Consider the following 20,012-nt stretch of genomic DNA (forward strand, 5'->3'; position numbering starts at 1 on the left):
GGGGCATCAGTGCGTGTGCGCACAAAACCATGCCCATATTTTTTTAATCTCACTCCAAGATTTTCTGAAAAGTTGTCAGCTATGCCACAAATATTTTAGTAATAAAAATTATATGGTAAATTTGTCATCAACTTTATTATGAAATTAACAGAAATGATCAAACCATAGGCATTTTAGTTTATTTTAACCCAATACTTACACTTTAACATATATCATATTTTAATCCTGTTTAATCATAACTGTTTTCTTTAAAATATCACTTTTTTAATTTTGTCAATACTTGTATGTACATTTAATATAAGGATTTTTGGCTGCCGAATGCTGATAAATACCAATGAGTAATCCATAAACAACCATAAAATTAATAATGACCCGATAACGGCGCTTATGAGTGGATACCAAGGCATTAATGAGGCATTAATATTGGGAGGGGGCAGCCGAAACTTTTTTCTCCAATTTTTCTCCAGGCCATCTCCAGGGGTCATAATGAATTTACATCTGTCTAATTCGGGAGTACATTTGGCTTAGTGCCAATAATCCATGGCTACTATAGACATGGCAATTGAGCCAAGATCACAGCAAGGCACGATGCAGAATGCTCAGTAAAGTAAAAAAGAACGCTAGGGTAATCATTTTTACATTTTTAAAGAATGCGTTGAAGCTGGTGAGCATCTCTGTTCATGAATCAACCATCTGCAAAACATTTAATAGTCATGGTATCCATGGCAAGACATGACCGAGGAAGCCATTCTCCTTCACAAAAACAATTTGGCAAAGACCACCTTGTAAATGTTTTGGACAGATGAAACAAAGAGGGTTTGTTTGGGGAAAAGTACTTATTAATGGTAAAGGAAACTTCTTAATGGTAAAGGAAAGTACTTATTAATGGTAAAGGAAACACCATTAATTAATTACCAAGATGGCGCCGGTGAGGTCGGCTGCCGTCACGACTGCTCCGACCATCTTTTCTTTGTTTTTGTTCTTTAAGTTAGTTTACAGCGTTTTAAAACCGGCAAAATTACCACCATGGAGTACATTAGTTATGATAGAGACAGCCTTGTTTCTATTGGAATACAATGTACTCACAATTCGACGTTTTTAACTCCGGATCCGAGCTGGCCGAGTGAGATCCTGAGGGAAAACAAAGGACGCGACGCGAAGCGGTGGCCTCAAGGGAAACGAGTCGGCGTCAGGAACAGGCTGAGAGCCCGTGCACACCGCACACCTCTGCCTTGCATCCTGCTCGCCAACGTCCAGTCACTGGAAAACAAGCTCGATGACCTCAGGGCCAGGATAAAGTTCCAGAGAGACATTCGGGACTGCAATCTCCTCTGCTTCACCGAGACATGGCTGAACCCAGCGGTGCCGGACCACGCCATCCAGCCGGCCGAGTTCTTCTCGGTTCACCGCATGGACAGGACACGGGACTCGGGGACGTCAAGGGGAGGCGCCGTGTGTTTAATGGTGAACAGCAGCTGGTGCAACAGCACGAGCGTTGTTCCTCTCACACGCTCCTGCATACCAAACCTGGAACTACTGTCCATCATGTGTTGTCCTTTTTATCTACCTCGGGAGTTTACATCGGTCATAATCAGTGCCTCAATATTCCACCACAAGCGGACACGGACACTGCCTTATGCGAGCTGCATGAGGCACTCACACAGCACCAAACACAACACCAGGATGCTGCGCTTATTGTGGCGGGGGACTTTAACAGTGCCAACCTCAAACGCGCAGCGCCGAACTTTTATCAGCACATCACGTGCCCCACTAGGGGCGAAAGGACACTGGACCACTGCTATACAACGGTCAAGGACGGCTACAAGGCACAATCTTGTCCACCGTTTGGTAAATCCGACCACGCCGCCTTCTTCCTCATGCCAAAATACAAACAAAGGCTGAAACAGGAAGTTCCGGTTCAGAGGGAGGTCGCACGCTGGACGGACCAATCGGTGGCCGTGTTACAGGACGCACTCGATGACGCAGACTGGGACATGTTCAGAAACAGCTCCGATGGGGACGTCAGCGTGTTTACGGAAGCGGTTGTGGGATTCATCGGGAAACTAGAGGATGATACCGTAGAAAAAAAGACTATTAAAATGTTTTCCAACCAGAAGCCGTGGGTGGATAAAACCATCCGCGACGCTCTGAGATCTCGCACCGCTGCCTACAACACGGGACTCGCGTCGAGGGACATGGAACCATATAAGGCTGTGTCATACAGTGTCCGGAAGGCGGTGAAAGAGGCGAAGCAGCACTACGGGAGGAAACTAGAGTCACAACTACAACAGAATGACTCTAGGAGCCTGTGGCAGGGATTAAGGACAATAAAGGATTTTAAAGCACCAACATCCGGTATGATAAATGCAGACGTGTCTCTGGCAGACGAGCTGAACTCTTTCTATGCTCGCTTCGAGGCTGCAGCTAAAGACGCTAGCGATGCTAATGCTAGCGGCGCTAACGGCTGCAGACAGGAAGTCACTGCCAGCACCGGAAGCGCGTTCATCATCACAGAGCATGACGTGAGGAGAGCCTTCAAGAGAGTGAACACCAGGAAAGCAGCAGGACCAGACGGCATCTCAGGCCACATTCTCCGAGCCTGCGCAGACCAGCTAGCACCTGTGTTCACTGAGATATTCAACATCTCTTTATCTCATTTGGTGATCCCCACATGTTTCAAAAAGTCCATCATTGTTCCTGTCCCAAAGAAACCTCATCCTGCTTCCCTCAATGATTATCGCCCTGTAGCCCTCACCTCAGTAGTGATGAAGTGCTTTGAACGCCTGGTCAGAGACTTCATCATCTCTTCACTACCAGACACACTGGACCCACTACAGTTCGCTTATCGTCCAAACCGTTCCACGGACGATGCAATCTCTCATCTCCTCCATACATCTCTCACTCACCTGGACACTCGGAGGGGGAATTATGTGAAAATGCTCTTCATCGACTACAGTTCTGCATTTAATACCGTAATTCCCTCCACACTTACCACCAAGCTGGAGCACCTGGGACTCAGCTCATCAATGTGTCAGTGGATCTCCAATTTTCTGACTGGCAGACCACAGGCAGTGAGGATGGGCGGACATGTCTCAGCCTCCCTCACTCTCAGCACTGGAGCCCCCCAGGGTTGTGTTCTGAGCCCCCTGCTGTACTCTCTGTACACCCACGACTGCGTGGCCACTACCAACTCCACCACCATCATCAAGTTTGCTGACGACACTGTTGTGGTGGGCGTGATCACGAACAACGATGAGACGGCCTACCTGGAGGAGGTTGGAAATCTGGAGAACTGGTGCCAGAGAAACAATCTCCTCCTGAACGTCAGTAAGACAAAGGAGCTGATAGTGGACTTCAGTACAAATCAGGTGAGGAACTACCAGACCCCCGTCATCAACAGGAGCCCAGTGGAGAGAGTGGACAGCTTCAGATACCTCGGTGTTCACATCACGCAGGACCTGGCATGGTCCTGTCACAACAACACCGTGGTAAAAAAGGCCCGGCAGCGTCTCTACCAACTCAGACGCTTGAGAGACTTTAGACTGCCCTCCAAGGTGCTCAGCAATTTCTACTCCTGCCCCATAGAGAGCATCCTGACGGGAAATATCACGACCTGGTTCGGGAACAGCACCATGCAGGACAGACGAGCTCTACAGAGGGTGTTGCGATCAGCTGAGCGCATCATCCGCATCGAGCTCCCTGACCTGCACTCGATCTACAGCAAGCGGTGCTTGACCAAGGCCAGGAAGATCGTGAAGGACCTCAGCCACCCCAATAACGGACTGTTTACTCTGTTGCGGTCTGGGAAGCGATTCCGCTCCCTGAAGGCCAACACGGAGAGACTGAGGAGGAGCTTCTTCCCGCAGGCGATAAGGTCTCTCAACCACAACCACACCACTATGCAGAACTAACATAATCTTTTTCATAATTGACCAAATCAATCAATCTTTTTACATGCATGGACACTATGGACAATTACACGCACACCTTCCTTCATATCTACACTACATGTTGTACGTTTACATTCTGGACCATTGCACAAAGACACTTTAATAACTTTGCACTCCTACCTTCACAACTACACTACATGTTTACGTTTACATCCTGGACCAGTGCACGAAGACACTTTAATAACCTCTGCACAAAGACACTTTGTTCTATGCATATTTGCACACCCAGTACAGTATATTTTAAATTGTACAGTATATTTCTATTTTTTATGTACATCATATTTCTATTTTTATTTTTAGTTCTATTTTTCCTAGCACATTTCTATTTTTATTTTTAGTTCTATTTTTCCTAGCATATTTCTATTTTTCTATTTAATTTTCTATCGTATTTCTTTTATTCATATTTATTTCTTATTTGTAAACTTTAATTCTCTTTTAGGGTCAATGGCAGTCGTATAAGCATTTCACTACATTTCGTACTGTGTATGACTGTGTATGTGACAAATAAAATTTGAATTTGAAACCATAATTTACACTGCTGTAAATCAAGAAACACTGCTGTATTGTGGCACTGAAGCACATGGCACCCTCTACTAGCTCAGAAATATGTTGCTATATTGCGGTCAATATTAACTGGGGAAGACCGGCAACTATTTTCACCAACCAAGCTTTGCTGGACATTGGAAAATAAAGCTCAGGAGAAAGAAATATGGACCGTCACCTCAGAACAGATATGTGATAAAATGCTACTACATGAACCATGTCTTGGCTGCTGTGACCTGATGCCACTAGCTGTGTTGGAAAGCAGTGGAAATAGTCTTTAAGGAAGAGAAAGCATGCATTTTTGTTAGACCAAGGGCCAACTCTTGTTGTATGGCTTTACCGTCCATGCATCTTTCCAGTGTCCACACTGTCTACAATAAGTTAAACTTCTGTAGACAATCAGGTAATTAAAAACTCAGGGACTGTAGTGTTTTTATTCTTATGGAAAGGTGGCTAAATTATTATAATAACATATATTATTATTATATAACATATGTTAATTTGTTTTATTTTTACTTTACAGCAGTGATACCTGTAGTGTGCGCTCACGCAAGCGTTATTTCTTGTTCCTTGTTAATTTTTCCATTTTCTGTCTTTCCGTTAATGTGTGTGTGTGTGTGTGTGTGTGTGTGTGTGTGTGTGAAACTCAAATTAGAGAGGAGGAGGGGTTATCGTGTAAGACAAGAAGAGGGAGAGGGGAGGGGCTGAATACTTTTCTCCTCTTACCTTAGCTTCCCAAACGTACACAGCGCCTGCACGCATAAAAAGGAAACACTTATCTGTCTGGATTTATTTTTACTTTTTTCAAAGGTAAAGTGCAGGTTAATTTGTTTTATTTTTGTTTTATATTTTGTATTAATTATTTTTGTGTATAAATTTTTTGGGCTGTTTCCATTATTTCCTATGGAGGAAATTTGCTTTGATTTACGAGTGTTTTGAAATACGAGCCTGCTTCCGGAACGGATAATGTTTATTTGTAATGTAATTTGTAATGTGTGTGTTAGTATGTGTGTGATGCGTTTGTGACGTGACTTGTAAGTGTACGTGTGTGATGTATGTGTGTGTGTGTGAGAGAGACATGAGTGTGTGTTAACATTTGTGATGCGTATGTGTGTGATACACAGTATGAGTGTGCATGTCCGTGTGTGTGTGTGTGTGTGTATGTGTATGAGTATGTATGTCCGTGTGTGTGTATGAGTATGTATGTCCGTGTGTGTGTCTCTGTGAGTGTTAACATTTGTAATGTGTGTATATGTATGTGTGTGATGTATGAGTGTGTTTGTGCGCGTGTGTGTGTGTATAAGATGTGTGTGTGAAAGTTAACATTTGTGATGTGAATGTGTGTTTGAGTGTTAACATTTGTATGTGTACGTTTGTAGAATAGGCCACAGATGCTGGAAAAAAGCATCACACTATAATGTCACTGTATGTGTCACTAAATATAATGAGACTCGATATAATGCCACACAGAAAGTTATTAATCACTTTTTAGCTTAAGGCATTGTCATGGCTGAACTGTTTAAAATATCAAAAATCCCTCTACAATTTTCATACTCTATTGGGTTGAGCGGGTGACTGACTGCGAGAATATACAATTTAGGTAAAAAAACCTTGGGTAGCTTTCACAGGATGTTTTCGGTCATTATTCATCTCCGATATAAAGCGGTCATTTTCTTTTCTTCAACCTTTTTACCCTTTCTTTAACTTTCAATAATCGTTATTGTACACTATATTACACTTGGCCTTTTACAAATTACATATTTTATATCACAATTTTTTTCCACAAGTTATAGATTTTCAGAAGAAGAAGAAAGACATTAAACCTTGGCAACTATATCAGTCAGTATATAATCTTTGTCGGTTGTTTGTGCATTTGTGAGAGTGTGTGTGTTTGAGGCTTATTAGACCTGGAAATATACTAAGCTGTGAATTGAAATCCTAGTTTTAACCAAAGATACCATATTCCTCCTTCTCTACAGATATGAGTCTGATGAGTGAAGGCCTGAAATCAGTTTTGTCCTGAACACACTGAACATGGTAAAAGACCAAAGAATACTACAAAAGAAGAACAAAAAGGAAGATATGTAATAGTCATTGCTAAATTTTTTCTTTAACAAGATCTACTAATTTAAATAAAACAATTGCTGTACTGTTTTTTGTGTCGCTGTATCTTATATTCCATTAAAAAAAATATATAGAACATGTGCAGTTAATTGTCTAAAATGCACTATGTGTATTACATTTTTGACTTAAAACACCCACTTTGTTGGCCATAATTTTTTTTCTCAGTATATCCTATATAGGTGACCAACAAGGCGCTTATATAATTTTTTTTACTCTTTTTTATATTGCATTAGAAACGTTTTTTTTTTTAATTATAAAAATATTTAGAGGGCATTCCTCCATTCTCAATTTATTTGTAAGTGTTTGAATTGGCATTAAAAATGGCCAATTAAAATCTTATTGAGGACCATTTTTTGGCCAGACATAAAATTTTGGTTAAATTTAATAGGACTTTTTTAACGGTTGCTCAGTTTATATTAAATTGACAGTGTGTCAGAACAGATTGCTTTAAAAATACATATTGCTTTATACTTTTTTTAAAAAGTGCATTTTAAAACCAACAGGCTGCACCTGTTTTTGTTGAGTTGTTTTTTGCTCGTATGCGCCTGTGACACTTGGACGGTTGAGGCATTCTTGGAACAATGTGCACAAGTGCTTTATATTTATGTATGTGTTCAGACAAACACACATATAGGGCCAGAACACATTTACATAAACATTAATATCGACTCTTCCTAGTCTGTATTACAACTCAATTTGGTTTCCATTTTGTTGAAAGGATGATATCAGTTTCCCTCTTAATACCAGGACATATGGTTTCAATTGTTATTTTCCTAAAAATCTGAATTTTTACATTTACAGGTGCATTATAATGAATTAGAATATCTTTAATTAAAGTTACATTTAAAGTTAATTTATTTTAGTAATTTAATTCAAGAAGTGAAACTCAGATTCATTACACATAGACTGGTATATTTCAAGTGTTTATTTCTTTTAATTTAGATGATTATGGCTTACAGCTATTGAAAACTCAAAATTCAGTATCTCAGGAAATTAGAATATCGTGAAAAAAGACTCTAATCAGCTTATTAACTCAAAACACCTGCAAAGGTTTCCTGAGCCTCGAAATAGTCTCCATCTGGTTCTATAGGCTGGCTGTTCACAGAGTGCTGGATTCAAGCACATCAATGGAAAGCTGAATGGAAGTTGGGTTGTTTGAATTTAGTTTTAGGAATTACAGCCTGTTGGAGTGGCATCCATGGGGAGTGGATAATATTAATAATTAAATATTAAATAGAATTTTCCTAAATAAATCATTAAAAGTTGAATTACTTTTACTTATTTTAAGAATTACCAAAATGTTTTATTAAATAATAATTGTTGAAAGTATTGTTTTGTAAAGAATGTTTTTTATTGCTAATGTAATGTCTTATTTAATTATTTGTTTTATTATTTCATTATTGATTTCATGCACTATGTTGTTGTTGGTCTTTTGGCTGCTCCTGGCAAGGGGTCACAGCGGATACTCGGTCCGCACATACAAGGCTTGTCACAGGTTTTATACCGGATGCCCTTCCTGACGCAAAACACTCCCCCCCCCCCCCTTTTTTTTTTTACTTAGGCTTTCTTGGCTCACCATGCACTATGTACCATGAAAAATCAAATCTGTCCATCACCCATTAGGCTCAGTGGCAGGCTATACCAGGAGCAGCTGAAAGACCAACAACAAATGTATTTTTATACAGTATTTTCCCATACTGTCGATGATGGGAAAAGAGTTTGTAGAAATAGTTAAGGTTAAACCTTAGGTGAATAGTGGTAAAGTGGGACACACTTTACACTGAAAATGTATATTATGCATACTTTTTTATTATGATCCAAATGTCTTAGCCGCTCATATGATACTATTCTATACTATAGATATTATAGATATTATACTATATACTATTTATGATACTACACATTTTTCAAGGCGCTACTGTCAAACTGGGACACTTAAAACCCATTCAATTGTTAAAGTGTAGGCCTTATAAATTAAATACACAATAACAATATAAACAACAATAATATAAACATCACTTTTTTAAGAAGGAGTGCAGGTACAACATATTCAACCCACCACCTCCCTCGCCTGCCCACAAAATCTTATACTGGGTTTAATTTATTTCATAAATTAAATTTATTTCTTCTTTTCAAAATTGACAGAATCTGAGAGCTGGGATTTTTTTTTATATCAACCTGCTCTGTCTAGTCTGTCGGTCTCCGTGTCCTCTTTGCTTCGCGATTTTTCTGTGTGTGAGAAAATGGATGTGTGGTGTGAGAGAAAAGTGTCAATCGCGGTGAATGCGTGAGAACTAAGTAGTAGTTTAAGTCAATCTTTGTTGAAATATCTAGCTAACTAACTAAATTTATGAGGGACATATAAAAAGGGAACTCCATTCCTCCATTAAAATGACTTGGCTGTCCCAGTTTGCCAGTAATACCCTGTCCCAGTTTAACAAAACGCTATTGGCGTTTTGATTTCCATTGATGATTCATTCTGTAATTACCAAACAGTGTATTACCAAATACACTGTTTGGTAACTACAGAATGAATCATCAATGGAAATCAAAATAGTAGATCAGATTAAGTCTTTTCTTGAAACAATTCCAGCACCTTCACTTAGACCACTTTACTTAGACCACTTTAATGCTTTTAGTTCAGAAAATCTGAACAAATCCCAGTAAAAATATTTACTTTAGATTTTTCTGATATGTACTGATGTTTTGTTTACAAATATGCATCACCTCGCACAGCTGTGGATAAGTTTGCTCTAATGAAACACACTGGTTTTAAACTTCCTGCAAGAGGAGTAAACATGCAATATATTGATCTGTCCATTAATCTTTGAAGGTTCAGTTTTCATATTCTACTTGCCTTTTTTTTTTGGAGTAGACCATGCTGTGCAGAGCTTTCATCTGTGTTTTAGTGAATTGGTTGGCTTGTAGGTGCATTATGGTAGTTTCTGTGTCTTCTGGTCTGTTAAAACTAAATTAGCGCTATAAACGATCAAGTTTCCTTTGGCTCTGTTGAGTGATGCTTATAGCCCACCTCGAGAGAAAAAGTGCTATATTTGTCCAAAAAAGCACTAGATGCTGCGACATAATCTGGCACATAACTGCTCTTAACTTTACTTTTACTCAACATTTTGTTTGCCAAAGTTTCATTAAATTGGGTCCAGAATACATTTACGCATACATGCATACAGACAGACATTTAGAAAGAAAATTTTGTGAAACTGGTTTTGTTCCTTCTAAGTATAAAAAGAGAGAGTTCTGACCAATGTACAAATAAAACTTCTTATTTATATAGATTTTAATTTGCAATATTAAATTGGATAATACAATAACAAACTAGAATTTGGAATAGATGAAGTATTATTTACATGGCAATATGTTTTATTAGGATTAAGCTATGTACAAAAATTGTTAGCCTGATATTTTGTGCTCTGTAATGTTGAAATTAGGGGTAATCTTATTGTTTATAAAAAGCAATTTCTTTTTAAAATATAACCCAAAGCTTATTGTGTACCCAGTGTTGGACATTACAAGCAAAGCTGAAAAGTAATAATAATAAAAAAGAAAAATCCTTCCATCATGACCAAAAACATCATGGGTCTATGCTATATGCTATATATGGCACACATTATTATTTATAAACATTTTTACTAGATGAGATTAAATAAAAATGTAATACATCTTGAAAAATAAATAATGGAATACATAAAATATTGAGTAAAACATTAAAATAGAAATTACAGGTGCATCTCAATAAATTATACTATCGTCAAAAAGTTGATTTATTTCAGTAATTCAATTTGAAAAGTGAAACTTGTATATATTCATTGATATTATATATATAGATTATTATATAAATAGATTACAGACAGACTGATATATTTAAAGTGTTTGTTTTTATGTTTTAATGATTATGGCTTACAGCTAATGAAAATCCAAAATTCAGTATTTCAGAAAATTAAGACGTATTGTGTTAAACTGTAATCCGCTAATTAACTCAAAACACCTGCAAAGGTTTCCTAAGCATATAGATGGTCTCTCAGTGGGTTTCAGTACGCATTCTGTTTACAGAGTGTTGTATCCAAGCACAAGGAATAATGGAAAGCTGAATAGAAGGACAAAAAGCACAAGTAACAGGGATAACTGAAGCCTTGTGAGGATTCTAAGATAAAGGCCATTTAAGAATTTTAGGGAGATTCACGAGGAGTGGACTGCAGCTGGAGTACACTCTTTTGAGAGCCACCACACACAGACGTATCGAGGACATGGGCTACAACTGTCACATTCCTTGTGTCAAGCCACTCTTGAATCAGGGACAACGTCAGAGGCATCTTACCTGGGCTAATGACAAATAAAACAATGGACTGTTGCTCAGTAGGCAACTGTTCTTTTAAGATAAAAATTAATTCAGCATTTTATTTGGAAATCAAGGTTCCAGAGTCTGGAGGTAGGTCCAGTGTAATGTTTGTACAGCCAGTGGTGTTTTGGGGAGCCCCGTCATCTGCTGGTGTTCGTCCTCTGTGTTTGATCAGATCCAAGGTCAGTGCAGCCGTCTATCAGGATGTTTTAGGGCACTTCAAGCTTCCCTCTGCTGACCAGATTTATGGAGATGCTGATTTCATTTTCCAACAGGACTTGGCACCTGCACACATTGTCAAAAGTACTAATACCTAGTTTAAGGACCATTAAAGCTGTGCTTGATTGGCAAGAAAAAAGGCCTGACCTAAACCCTATAGAGATTTGGGGTATAATATGGGATATTGTGGAGAGGAAGATGCAGGACACCAACAATACAGAAGAGCTTAAGGCAACCTGGGCATCCATAATACCTCAGCAGTGCCACAGACTGATTGTGCCTCCATGCGATGCTGCATTGCTTAAGTAATGCATGTAAAAGTAGCCCTGACGAAGTACTGATTGCTGTACACTTTCATGGTTTGCCAAGATTTTTGTGTTAAAAATCTTTTATCTTTTATTGGTCTTTTATTGGTTTTATATTAAGTAATATTTTAATTTTATGAGATACTAAATGTTTTTTAATTAGTCATAATCATCAAAATTGATAGAAGAAATAAACATGTATATCATTCTGTGTGGCGGCATGGTGGTGTAGTGGTTAGCATTGCCTTGCACCTCCAGGGTGTCTGGGTTTGATTCGCCGCCAGACTTGATTCCCAGCTCTGTGTGCATGGAGTTTGCATGTTCTCCCTGTATGTTGCATGTTGCCGGAGATCATGTTCCAGGTACTCCGGTTTCCTCCCACAGTCCAAAGATATGCAGGTTAGGCTAATTGGCGTTCTCAAATTGTCCGTAGTGTGTGTGTATGCCCTGCGATAGATTGGCACCCTGTCCAGGGTGTACCCTGCCTCGTGCTCCTAAGCCTCCTGGGATAGGCTCATCCTGAATACAGGATAAAGCGCTATAGAAAATGAGTGAGAGTAAAGGACATAAATATAAAATGTCTGAGAAAATATGTATAAATCATAATGATCAGCTTGTCCCTGATAAGCAAGCCGAGGGTGACAATGGCAAGAAAAAACTCCCTGTTGTGGCAATAGGAAGAAACCTTGAAAGGAACCAGACTAAACAGGTAACCCATACTCATTTGATTGATTTTGCAGCCATACTGTTTGTTAGGTGGCTGGAAGTTAAAGGAACCTTTAGGAAAAGGGTTTAAGTTAATATGAAGTCAATTTTCGATATTGGGAGCTCAAGAACAAAAGTGTAGGAAATTCTAGTCCTGAACTATTAATCGACTGCAGCCACAAGTCCTTAGAGAACAGCTGTCTGCTTCACCCAGTCCAAGACCATTTTCAGGGTAAAGTGGAACCATCACCAGTCACCACATGCATCCCAAGTAGACCACACAGGGGCCTCTATGCGTCAAGATCTGAAATCAGAAGTGGGCACCAGGATGAATTTGGTGTGGAAAACTGGTAGTTTAGGAGCACCATGTGCAACCAGAAAAAGAGAGAAAGAGAAGAACATTTAGGTATTGTTACAGGTATGTGTATAATGGAAACATATAGTTAGTGCAAGCAGAGACTCCGGCAGGATTAACTCACTCAATTATAATTTATACCGCATTATCCTGTATACAGGTTCGTGGGGGACCTGGAGCCTATCCCAGGAGATTTCAAATTAAAATTTCATTTATTACATACACAGTCATACACAGTATGATATGCAATGAAATGCTTATACGACCGCCAGTGACCTTAAAAAATAAAGGTTATACATAAGAAATAAATATAAATAAAAAATAGAGAAATACGATAAAAAATAACTTTAACTAGTAAAATATACTGTACTGTACAAATAAGGACATAATAAAAATATAGCAAAATAAAGAACAGTCCATTGTTGAGATGGCTGAGTTCCTTCACGACTTTCCTGGCCTTGGTCCAGCACCCCTTGCTGTGGATTGAGTGCAGGTCTGGGGGTTCGGTGTGGATGATGCGCTCACCTGATCGCACCACCCACTGTAGAGTTCGTCTGTCCTACATGGTGCTGTTTCCCGTCAGGTGCTCTCTATGGTGCAGAAGTAGAAATTCCTGAGCACCTTAGAGGGCAGTCTGAAGTCTCTCAAGCGTCTGAGGTGGTAGAGACGCTGTTGGGCCTTTTTCACCACGGTGTTGATGTGACAGGACCATGACAGGTCCTGCGTGATGTAAACACCGAGGTATCGGAAGCTGTGCACTCTCTCCACTGGGCTCCTGTTGATGACTGGGGTCTTGTAGTTCCTTTCCTGCTTTGTACTAAGTCCACTATTAGCTCCTTTGTCTTGCTGACGTTCTGGAAGTGATTGTTCCTTTGGCACCAATTCTCCAGACCAGGAGAAGGAAAGGATATGATTCCGGTGCTGGCAGTGTCTTCCTGTCTGCAGCCGTTAGCATTAGCATCGCTAGCGTCTTTAGCTGCAGCCTCGAAACGAGCATAGAATGTGTCGGATTTCCCAAATAGAGTGCGAGATTGTGCCTTGTAGCCATCCTTGACCATTGTATAACAATGATCCAGTGTCCTTTCGCCCCTGGTGGGACAGGTATGTTGATAAAAGTTCAGTGTTGTGCGTTTGGAGGTTGAGTGTCCCATGCCACAATAAGCGCAGCGTCCCGGTGTTGTGTCTGGTGCTGTGTAAGTGCCTTATGCATCTTGCATAAGGCAGTGTTCGTGTCCGCTTGTGGTGGAATATAAATGGCACTGATTATGACCAATGTGAACTCCGGGAAAAATTAAAAAGGACGACATATGATGGACAGTAGTTCCAGGTTGAGTAAGCAGGAGCGTGTGAGAGGAACAACGCTTGCGCTGTTGCACCAGCTGTTGTTCACCATTAAACACACGCCGCCTCCCCTTGAGTTCCCAGAGTCCCCTGTCCTGTCCATGCAATGAACTGAGAAGAACTCGGCTGGCTGTATGGCGTGGTCCGCCACTGCTGGGTTTAGCTATGTCTCGGTGAAGCAGAGAAGATTGCAGTCCTGAATGTGTCTCTGGAACTTTACCCTGGCCCTGAGGTCATCAAGTTTGTTCTCCAGTGACTGGACGTTGGCGAGCAAGATGCTAGGCAGAGGTGTGCAATGTGCACGGACTCTCACCCTGTTCCTGACGCCGGTTAGTTTCCCTCGGGGCCGCTGCTTCGCGTCGCGTCCTTTGTTCTCCCTCAGAATCTCACTCGGCCAGCTCGGATCAGGAGTTAAAAACGTCAAATTGTGAGTACATTGTGAACCAATAGAAACAAGAGTGTCCCTATCATATCCAATGTACTCAGTGGGGCTGAGTTTGCCAGTTTAAATTCACTAAAAATCACTTTAAAAGACACAAACAAACACTGCATGAAAGGGGCTGTATCCGGACAAATATGGTATGGAAAATCCCCGCTAAACTTTAAGTTTGCCAGATGTATGAGGCAGAGTGGAAAGGTAGAATGCAAATGGAATTTTGTGAAACGACCAGATACCTTATGTATGTGGATGTATACAGGAATCTGTGAAACTTTCTAGGAATCCTCACAGCTAGCAGTGATGGAGGTAATGGCTGTAAGGTGTAAAGGCCTTTTGTATGTTAATGACTAGCAGAAAGAGGTGCTGTCCTTCTTATTATAGCTGGGTGGGGGGATTAGCCTTGGTGCGCCTTTGTCTCTTCAGCTTGAGGGTTTAAAGGAGAAGCAAGCTGCACACACTTATCTTCTCAAAGAGGTTATCCAGTGTCTTGAGTGCATTTGAGTGCATTTGAGTGGAAGTTTGATGAGAGAAGACCGCAGGAAGAGTCAAGCCATTTGCATAAAAGAGCTAAGAGGGCGCATAACGTGGGCATTACGGTAAGTTGACCTTTATGTTACCTGACAATAAAGTAGTAAATTATGCCTTCCTAAGTTAGCCTAAGCATTTGGGTACACATCTACTTTTTGTTACTTGCATTGTTGTAGGTGTCCAGCATATTTAAAAGTTTGTCACATCCAAATTATACAATGTTGGTTACAAATGTATGTATTAAAGCGGTTTTAATTCAAATTACAGGAAGCTTAAGGAGCTTCTATAATTTAGAAAACAACCCACATAAATACGATCCACAAACTGGGTAAGAATGTTGTTTCCTTACATGCTATGTATGGGGTTTTATATAATCATTTTAATTGTAATTAATGACACTACTCTTTTTCCACACAGAATAAGTTTACTTCATGATCAGACAGCGATGACATATCTGCTGGAGGAATTAAAAATTACTTTTGCAGATGCAGATAATTGTTATTGTTACAATAACAATTTCGAATTACCCTTTATACATTCTGGCTTTATAACGGGTAATTCGAAATTGTTATTGTAATTATTTTCATGTCCCCTTTTTACCAACATGTTAAACATTGTGTGGTGAGAGTGAGTTTTGCACTTCCCTCCAGATTTCCGGTTATGCACCTGACATTAATCACTGGTTGTAGTTTGTGAGAGTATAAAAGGGTGTTTTAAAAACCGCCAGGTGTGGCGCTGATTCATCCCCAGGTTCTGCCTCCGGAAGTTTGTTGCCGTGTGCGAGAGGTATGTTTGGTGTGCTGTACTTTGGTTACTTGTACACATGATTGTCATTATCTAACTAATCGCGATCTTCTTTGGGAAGCCGGCAAGTTTTAGGATCTTTATGGGATCCGAGGGAATGGATGAGCAGCTCATTGCCATCCGTATATAATTACCCTTTTTAAAGAGCTGCGCGCTTCGTGCTTGTGTATCACGGGAGACGAATGCTACCATTTAGTTGGTATGTCGGTATGTTTCTTCATATAGCAGTGTTTAACACTAGAAGCGCCGAGCAGCGGTCATTTGACCGCAAGGGGGTAAAAAAAAAATAATACTTCACACTCGATCAATTTCCAGGACCCTCCTTTCATGACTTTTCCTAGTTCTGTGAGCTTAATCACCCTGTATGCTTAAATTTTTAAAATCGCACCAGTAAAAGCCAGTATAAAGCTATTTTGCTCTTATTTACGTGAAATCGCTGACAGCTGCGCGGCGGCATGACGTTTCCTGTCTTTTCCAACCCGCGATTCTCATTTCTCTCAGCAGATGGCGCAAGGAATCGCGCATACTATCTATGCGTCATTCAGTGCGTATGTGTAACTATCTCAGGTTTCATTCCATATATGCAGTTTATATATATATATATATATATATATATATATATGCTTCCGTAAAATATCGACAATTCGCCATTCGTTCTGGCGTTGATAATCAGCGATATTTTATAAGGACATTTAGGGAATTTCGCTTTACTTAATTTTATAAGGTTTTAAGAAAATTTATTAGTTTGTTCGTTCTGTTAGAAGCTTCCGTGAAATTATCTCTAAAACAATATTGTTTTACATATTACATATGTAATGACCCCTCCTGAGGATATAAAGCCTCATTATTGAATGTAAATAAATCAGATCTACCACAGCAGATAATAAACTATGCTATGTCATAACCGAAGCAAACACCACGATTATGCCTCGTTTCGTTCAATGTTGCTAGGCAACGGACCACGCGCCTAATCGGCGGGAACGTGGTTCACTTGGCCGCAGTGTATTATAAACCTGCGAATTGTTTCACTGTTTATGTTCATGTAATAAAAGCGAGGGAAATGTGGAAGTGATGTGTGGCCACTGAATGAGAACTAAATAAAAGATTTCGGTAACTACACTGAGTGTAACATCTGCATAGTGACACTAAACAGCTGAACAACTTCACTTTCCCGTTTACCTCTGAGAAAAAAAAGCTGTATGTTGTTTGTTTATATGTAGAATGTTTATAAAAGTACAAGAAGTAGGCGCGCGCGCGCACAGACACACACACACACACCTCCCCTGAGCCCTCGGTCAACATCTAATGACCGTCGATATGCAAATGAGTCAAGACGTAGCCTAACGTGGTGTCGTGTCGGATTTCAGCGGTCAAAGAAAGTGGAAAGACTTTGAAACAGTTTCAGCGTTTTTTTCAGTTACAACAAGCACAGCGATGAGTCCACGTTGTTTCACTGGTTATGACATAGTGACACTAAACAGCTGAACAACTTCACTTTTCTGTTTACCTCTGAGAGAAAAAAAGCTGTATTTAGTTTGTTTATATTCAGAGTAACACCTTCCAACCACCTCTCATAGTCTATTGTTAGTTTTAATGATTTGGCTGAAACTAATTATCACTACATAAGTACCCCAACACCCCTGATCATGAGTTTCAGCTGAAACTAATTCTATACATGCAACAGAAAATGTAGATGCAGATTCCAAATGTATAAAGATACATGCTATATATATATATATTCCGCTTCAGCGTGTTTCTTAATCTTTCCCTATATATATATATATATATATATATACTTTTCAAATAAAATCGCTATTACTTGACCCTGAAATTTAGTTTAGCACACAAAAACTGAAAAGTCCTTTCTGGTAAATCAACTGCATATGTAGTTTATTCACAGCAATTCATTAATAAAATGAATATACATTGTACAGTAAAAGGTAAACACGAGAAAGATTACAAAATAAAAAAACAAAGAGTGTCTTCTTTACAAACAGCTTCTACTGTGCGTCGAGATGCTGAAATCCCTTGCATGTTGCCCCTCAATTTTGTGCTTCCATTTCAAGTGGAGAGATATTTGACCAACAGCTTAGAACAAAAGAACTGTAGGTGTGATCACAACCCCCTCCGAACGACTGTGCCATCAATCACTGACCACCTCAGAAGTTCCCTCCAATGTATGCTGATGTTTTGCAAGTATTTTTGCAAAACTATGGCACTCTTTTGAGGGGTGGTTGGAATGTGTTATTCATTCATTTATTCTATTCTGTAGGGCACTAACTACACAGACCAAACTGATACCTTATTTTATTCTTATACTCATCGCTGTGCTTGTTGTAACTGAAAAACGCCGCAACTGCTTCAGGGGAGGTGTGTGTGTGTGTGTGTGTGAGTGAGAGAGAGAGAGCGCGCGCGCGCGCTGCAGCCTGTGAATGAATACGCACAGCAGAGGGACAGAGACATGAGGGACATCTAATACCTTATTGTGTAGTGTCCCTTTTTCAGCGGATTTCTCTGCTACTGCAGATCAGTTTATCAACTTGTAATATATTAATTTTAGGAATATATTAACATGTGCAGACATTTAGTTGAGCGCTGCCCCTCTTGCCCCTGAATAGAGCCAGCCTCGATTACACACACATACACACACACATATATATAGCATGCATCGAATACACACATATATATATATATATATATATATATATATATATATAGCATGTATCTTTATACATTTGGAATCTGGATCTACATTTTCTGTTGCATGTATAGAATTAGTTTCAGCTGAAACTCATGATCAGGGGTGTTGGGGTACTTATGTAGTGATAATTAGTTTCAGCCAAATCATTAAAACTAACAATAGACTATGAGAGGTGGTTGGAAGGTGTTACTCTGAATATAAACAAACTAAATACAGCTTTTTTTTCTCAGAGGTAAACAGAAAAGTGAAGTTGTTCAGCTGTTTAGTGTCACTATGTCATAACCAGTGAAACAACGTGGACTCATCGCTGTGCTTGTTGTAACTGAAAAAAACGCTGCAACTGTTCAAAGTCTTTCCACTTTCTTTGACCGCTGAAATCCGACACGACACCACGTTAGGCTACGTCTTGACTCATTTGCATATCGACGGTCAATAGATGTTGACCGAGGGCTCAGGGGAGGTGTGTGTGTGTGTGTGTGCGCGCGCGCGCCTACTTCGTGTACTTTTATAAACATATAAACAAACAACATACAGCTTTTTTTTCTCAGAGGTAAACGGGAAAGTGAAGTTTAGCTGTTTAGTGTCACTATGCAGATGTTACACTCAGTGTAGTTACCGAAATCTTTGATTTAGTTCTCATTCAGTGGCCACACATCACCTTCACATTTCCCTCGCTTTTATTACATGAACATAAGCAGTGAAACAATTCGCAGGTTTATAATACACCGCGGCCAAGTGAACCGATTGGGCGCGTGGTCCGTTGCCTAGCAACACTGAACGAAACGAGACATATCCGTTGTGTTTGCTTCGGTTATGACATAGCATAGTTTATTATCTGCTGTAGTAAATCTGATTTATTCAAATTTAATATTGTTTTAGCGATAATTTCACGGAAGCGAGTTCTAAACTAAATCGCTGCTCCGAGACGTTCAGAAGCTTCAAATAGAATGAACAAACTAATAAATTTTCTCCATACGATATAAAATTAAGTAGAGCTTTCCTTTTTGTTATAGTACGAAGCCCCTAGATGGACAAAGGAGGAGAAAAAACGGCAGAAAAAAGTCAAAAACTTTGGGTTATAATTCCAAACATGACTTGTTTTTTCCCTCTGACTTGTTTTTCCCCTCTTCCTTTGTCCCCTTAGAGACTCTGTAGTAGGTTTTCTCAGTTGAATATGAAAAATATATACCGCTTATTATCAACGCGGGAATGAATGGCGCATTGTCCAAGTGCAAGTTGATCTTGGAGCTAAACTATTTGCTTTGGGTGAAAGCGCCATCTAGCGATCATTGTGTGTCAGCAGCAGCTTCCCATTCAAAACAATAGGCGGTCAAATGACCGCTGAACCGCGCTTTTAGTAGGTGACACTGGCGCGGCGCTTCTAGTGTTAAGATCATTAGGTGTATAATGTGATCTGTTTATCTCCCCTATTTGATCTGTTGAAGGATTGGCTGCCAGATAGATGTGGTCTGCGGTAGGTAAAATTTATTTTCTTGGCGCCCGCCACACAGGTATGTGCTGTATTTTTTTACTTTAATTTTAAATTTAAATTAATCTGAAATTTTAGGTAAATTGATCGGCTGGCAAGGGTGTTTCTCTCACTTGTCCTTGACTTTGCAGCCTCAGCACTGCTGTTTTGCTCCA

General features: G+C 39.8%; 1 protein-coding gene across 1 annotated transcript in view; it reads left to right on the top strand.

The window, feature by feature from the left end:
• The window catches only part of lztfl1 (leucine zipper transcription factor-like 1), a 63,664-nt gene extending 57,019 nt beyond the window's left edge, over positions 1–6,645 (top strand). The window contains exon 10 of the mRNA XM_053488226.1: positions 6,473–6,645. Within this exon, the coding sequence (XP_053344201.1) occupies positions 6,473–6,491 (19 nt within the window). The 3' untranslated portion in view covers positions 6,492–6,645. The remainder of the gene's footprint in view (positions 1–6,472) is intronic.
• Positions 6,646–20,012: the final 13,367 nt, after the last annotated feature.

This window comes from Clarias gariepinus, chromosome 26, assembly GCF_024256425.1.
Source record: "Clarias gariepinus isolate MV-2021 ecotype Netherlands chromosome 26, CGAR_prim_01v2, whole genome shotgun sequence".
In the NCBI taxonomy this organism is placed as follows: Eukaryota; Metazoa; Chordata; class Actinopteri; order Siluriformes; family Clariidae; genus Clarias; species Clarias gariepinus.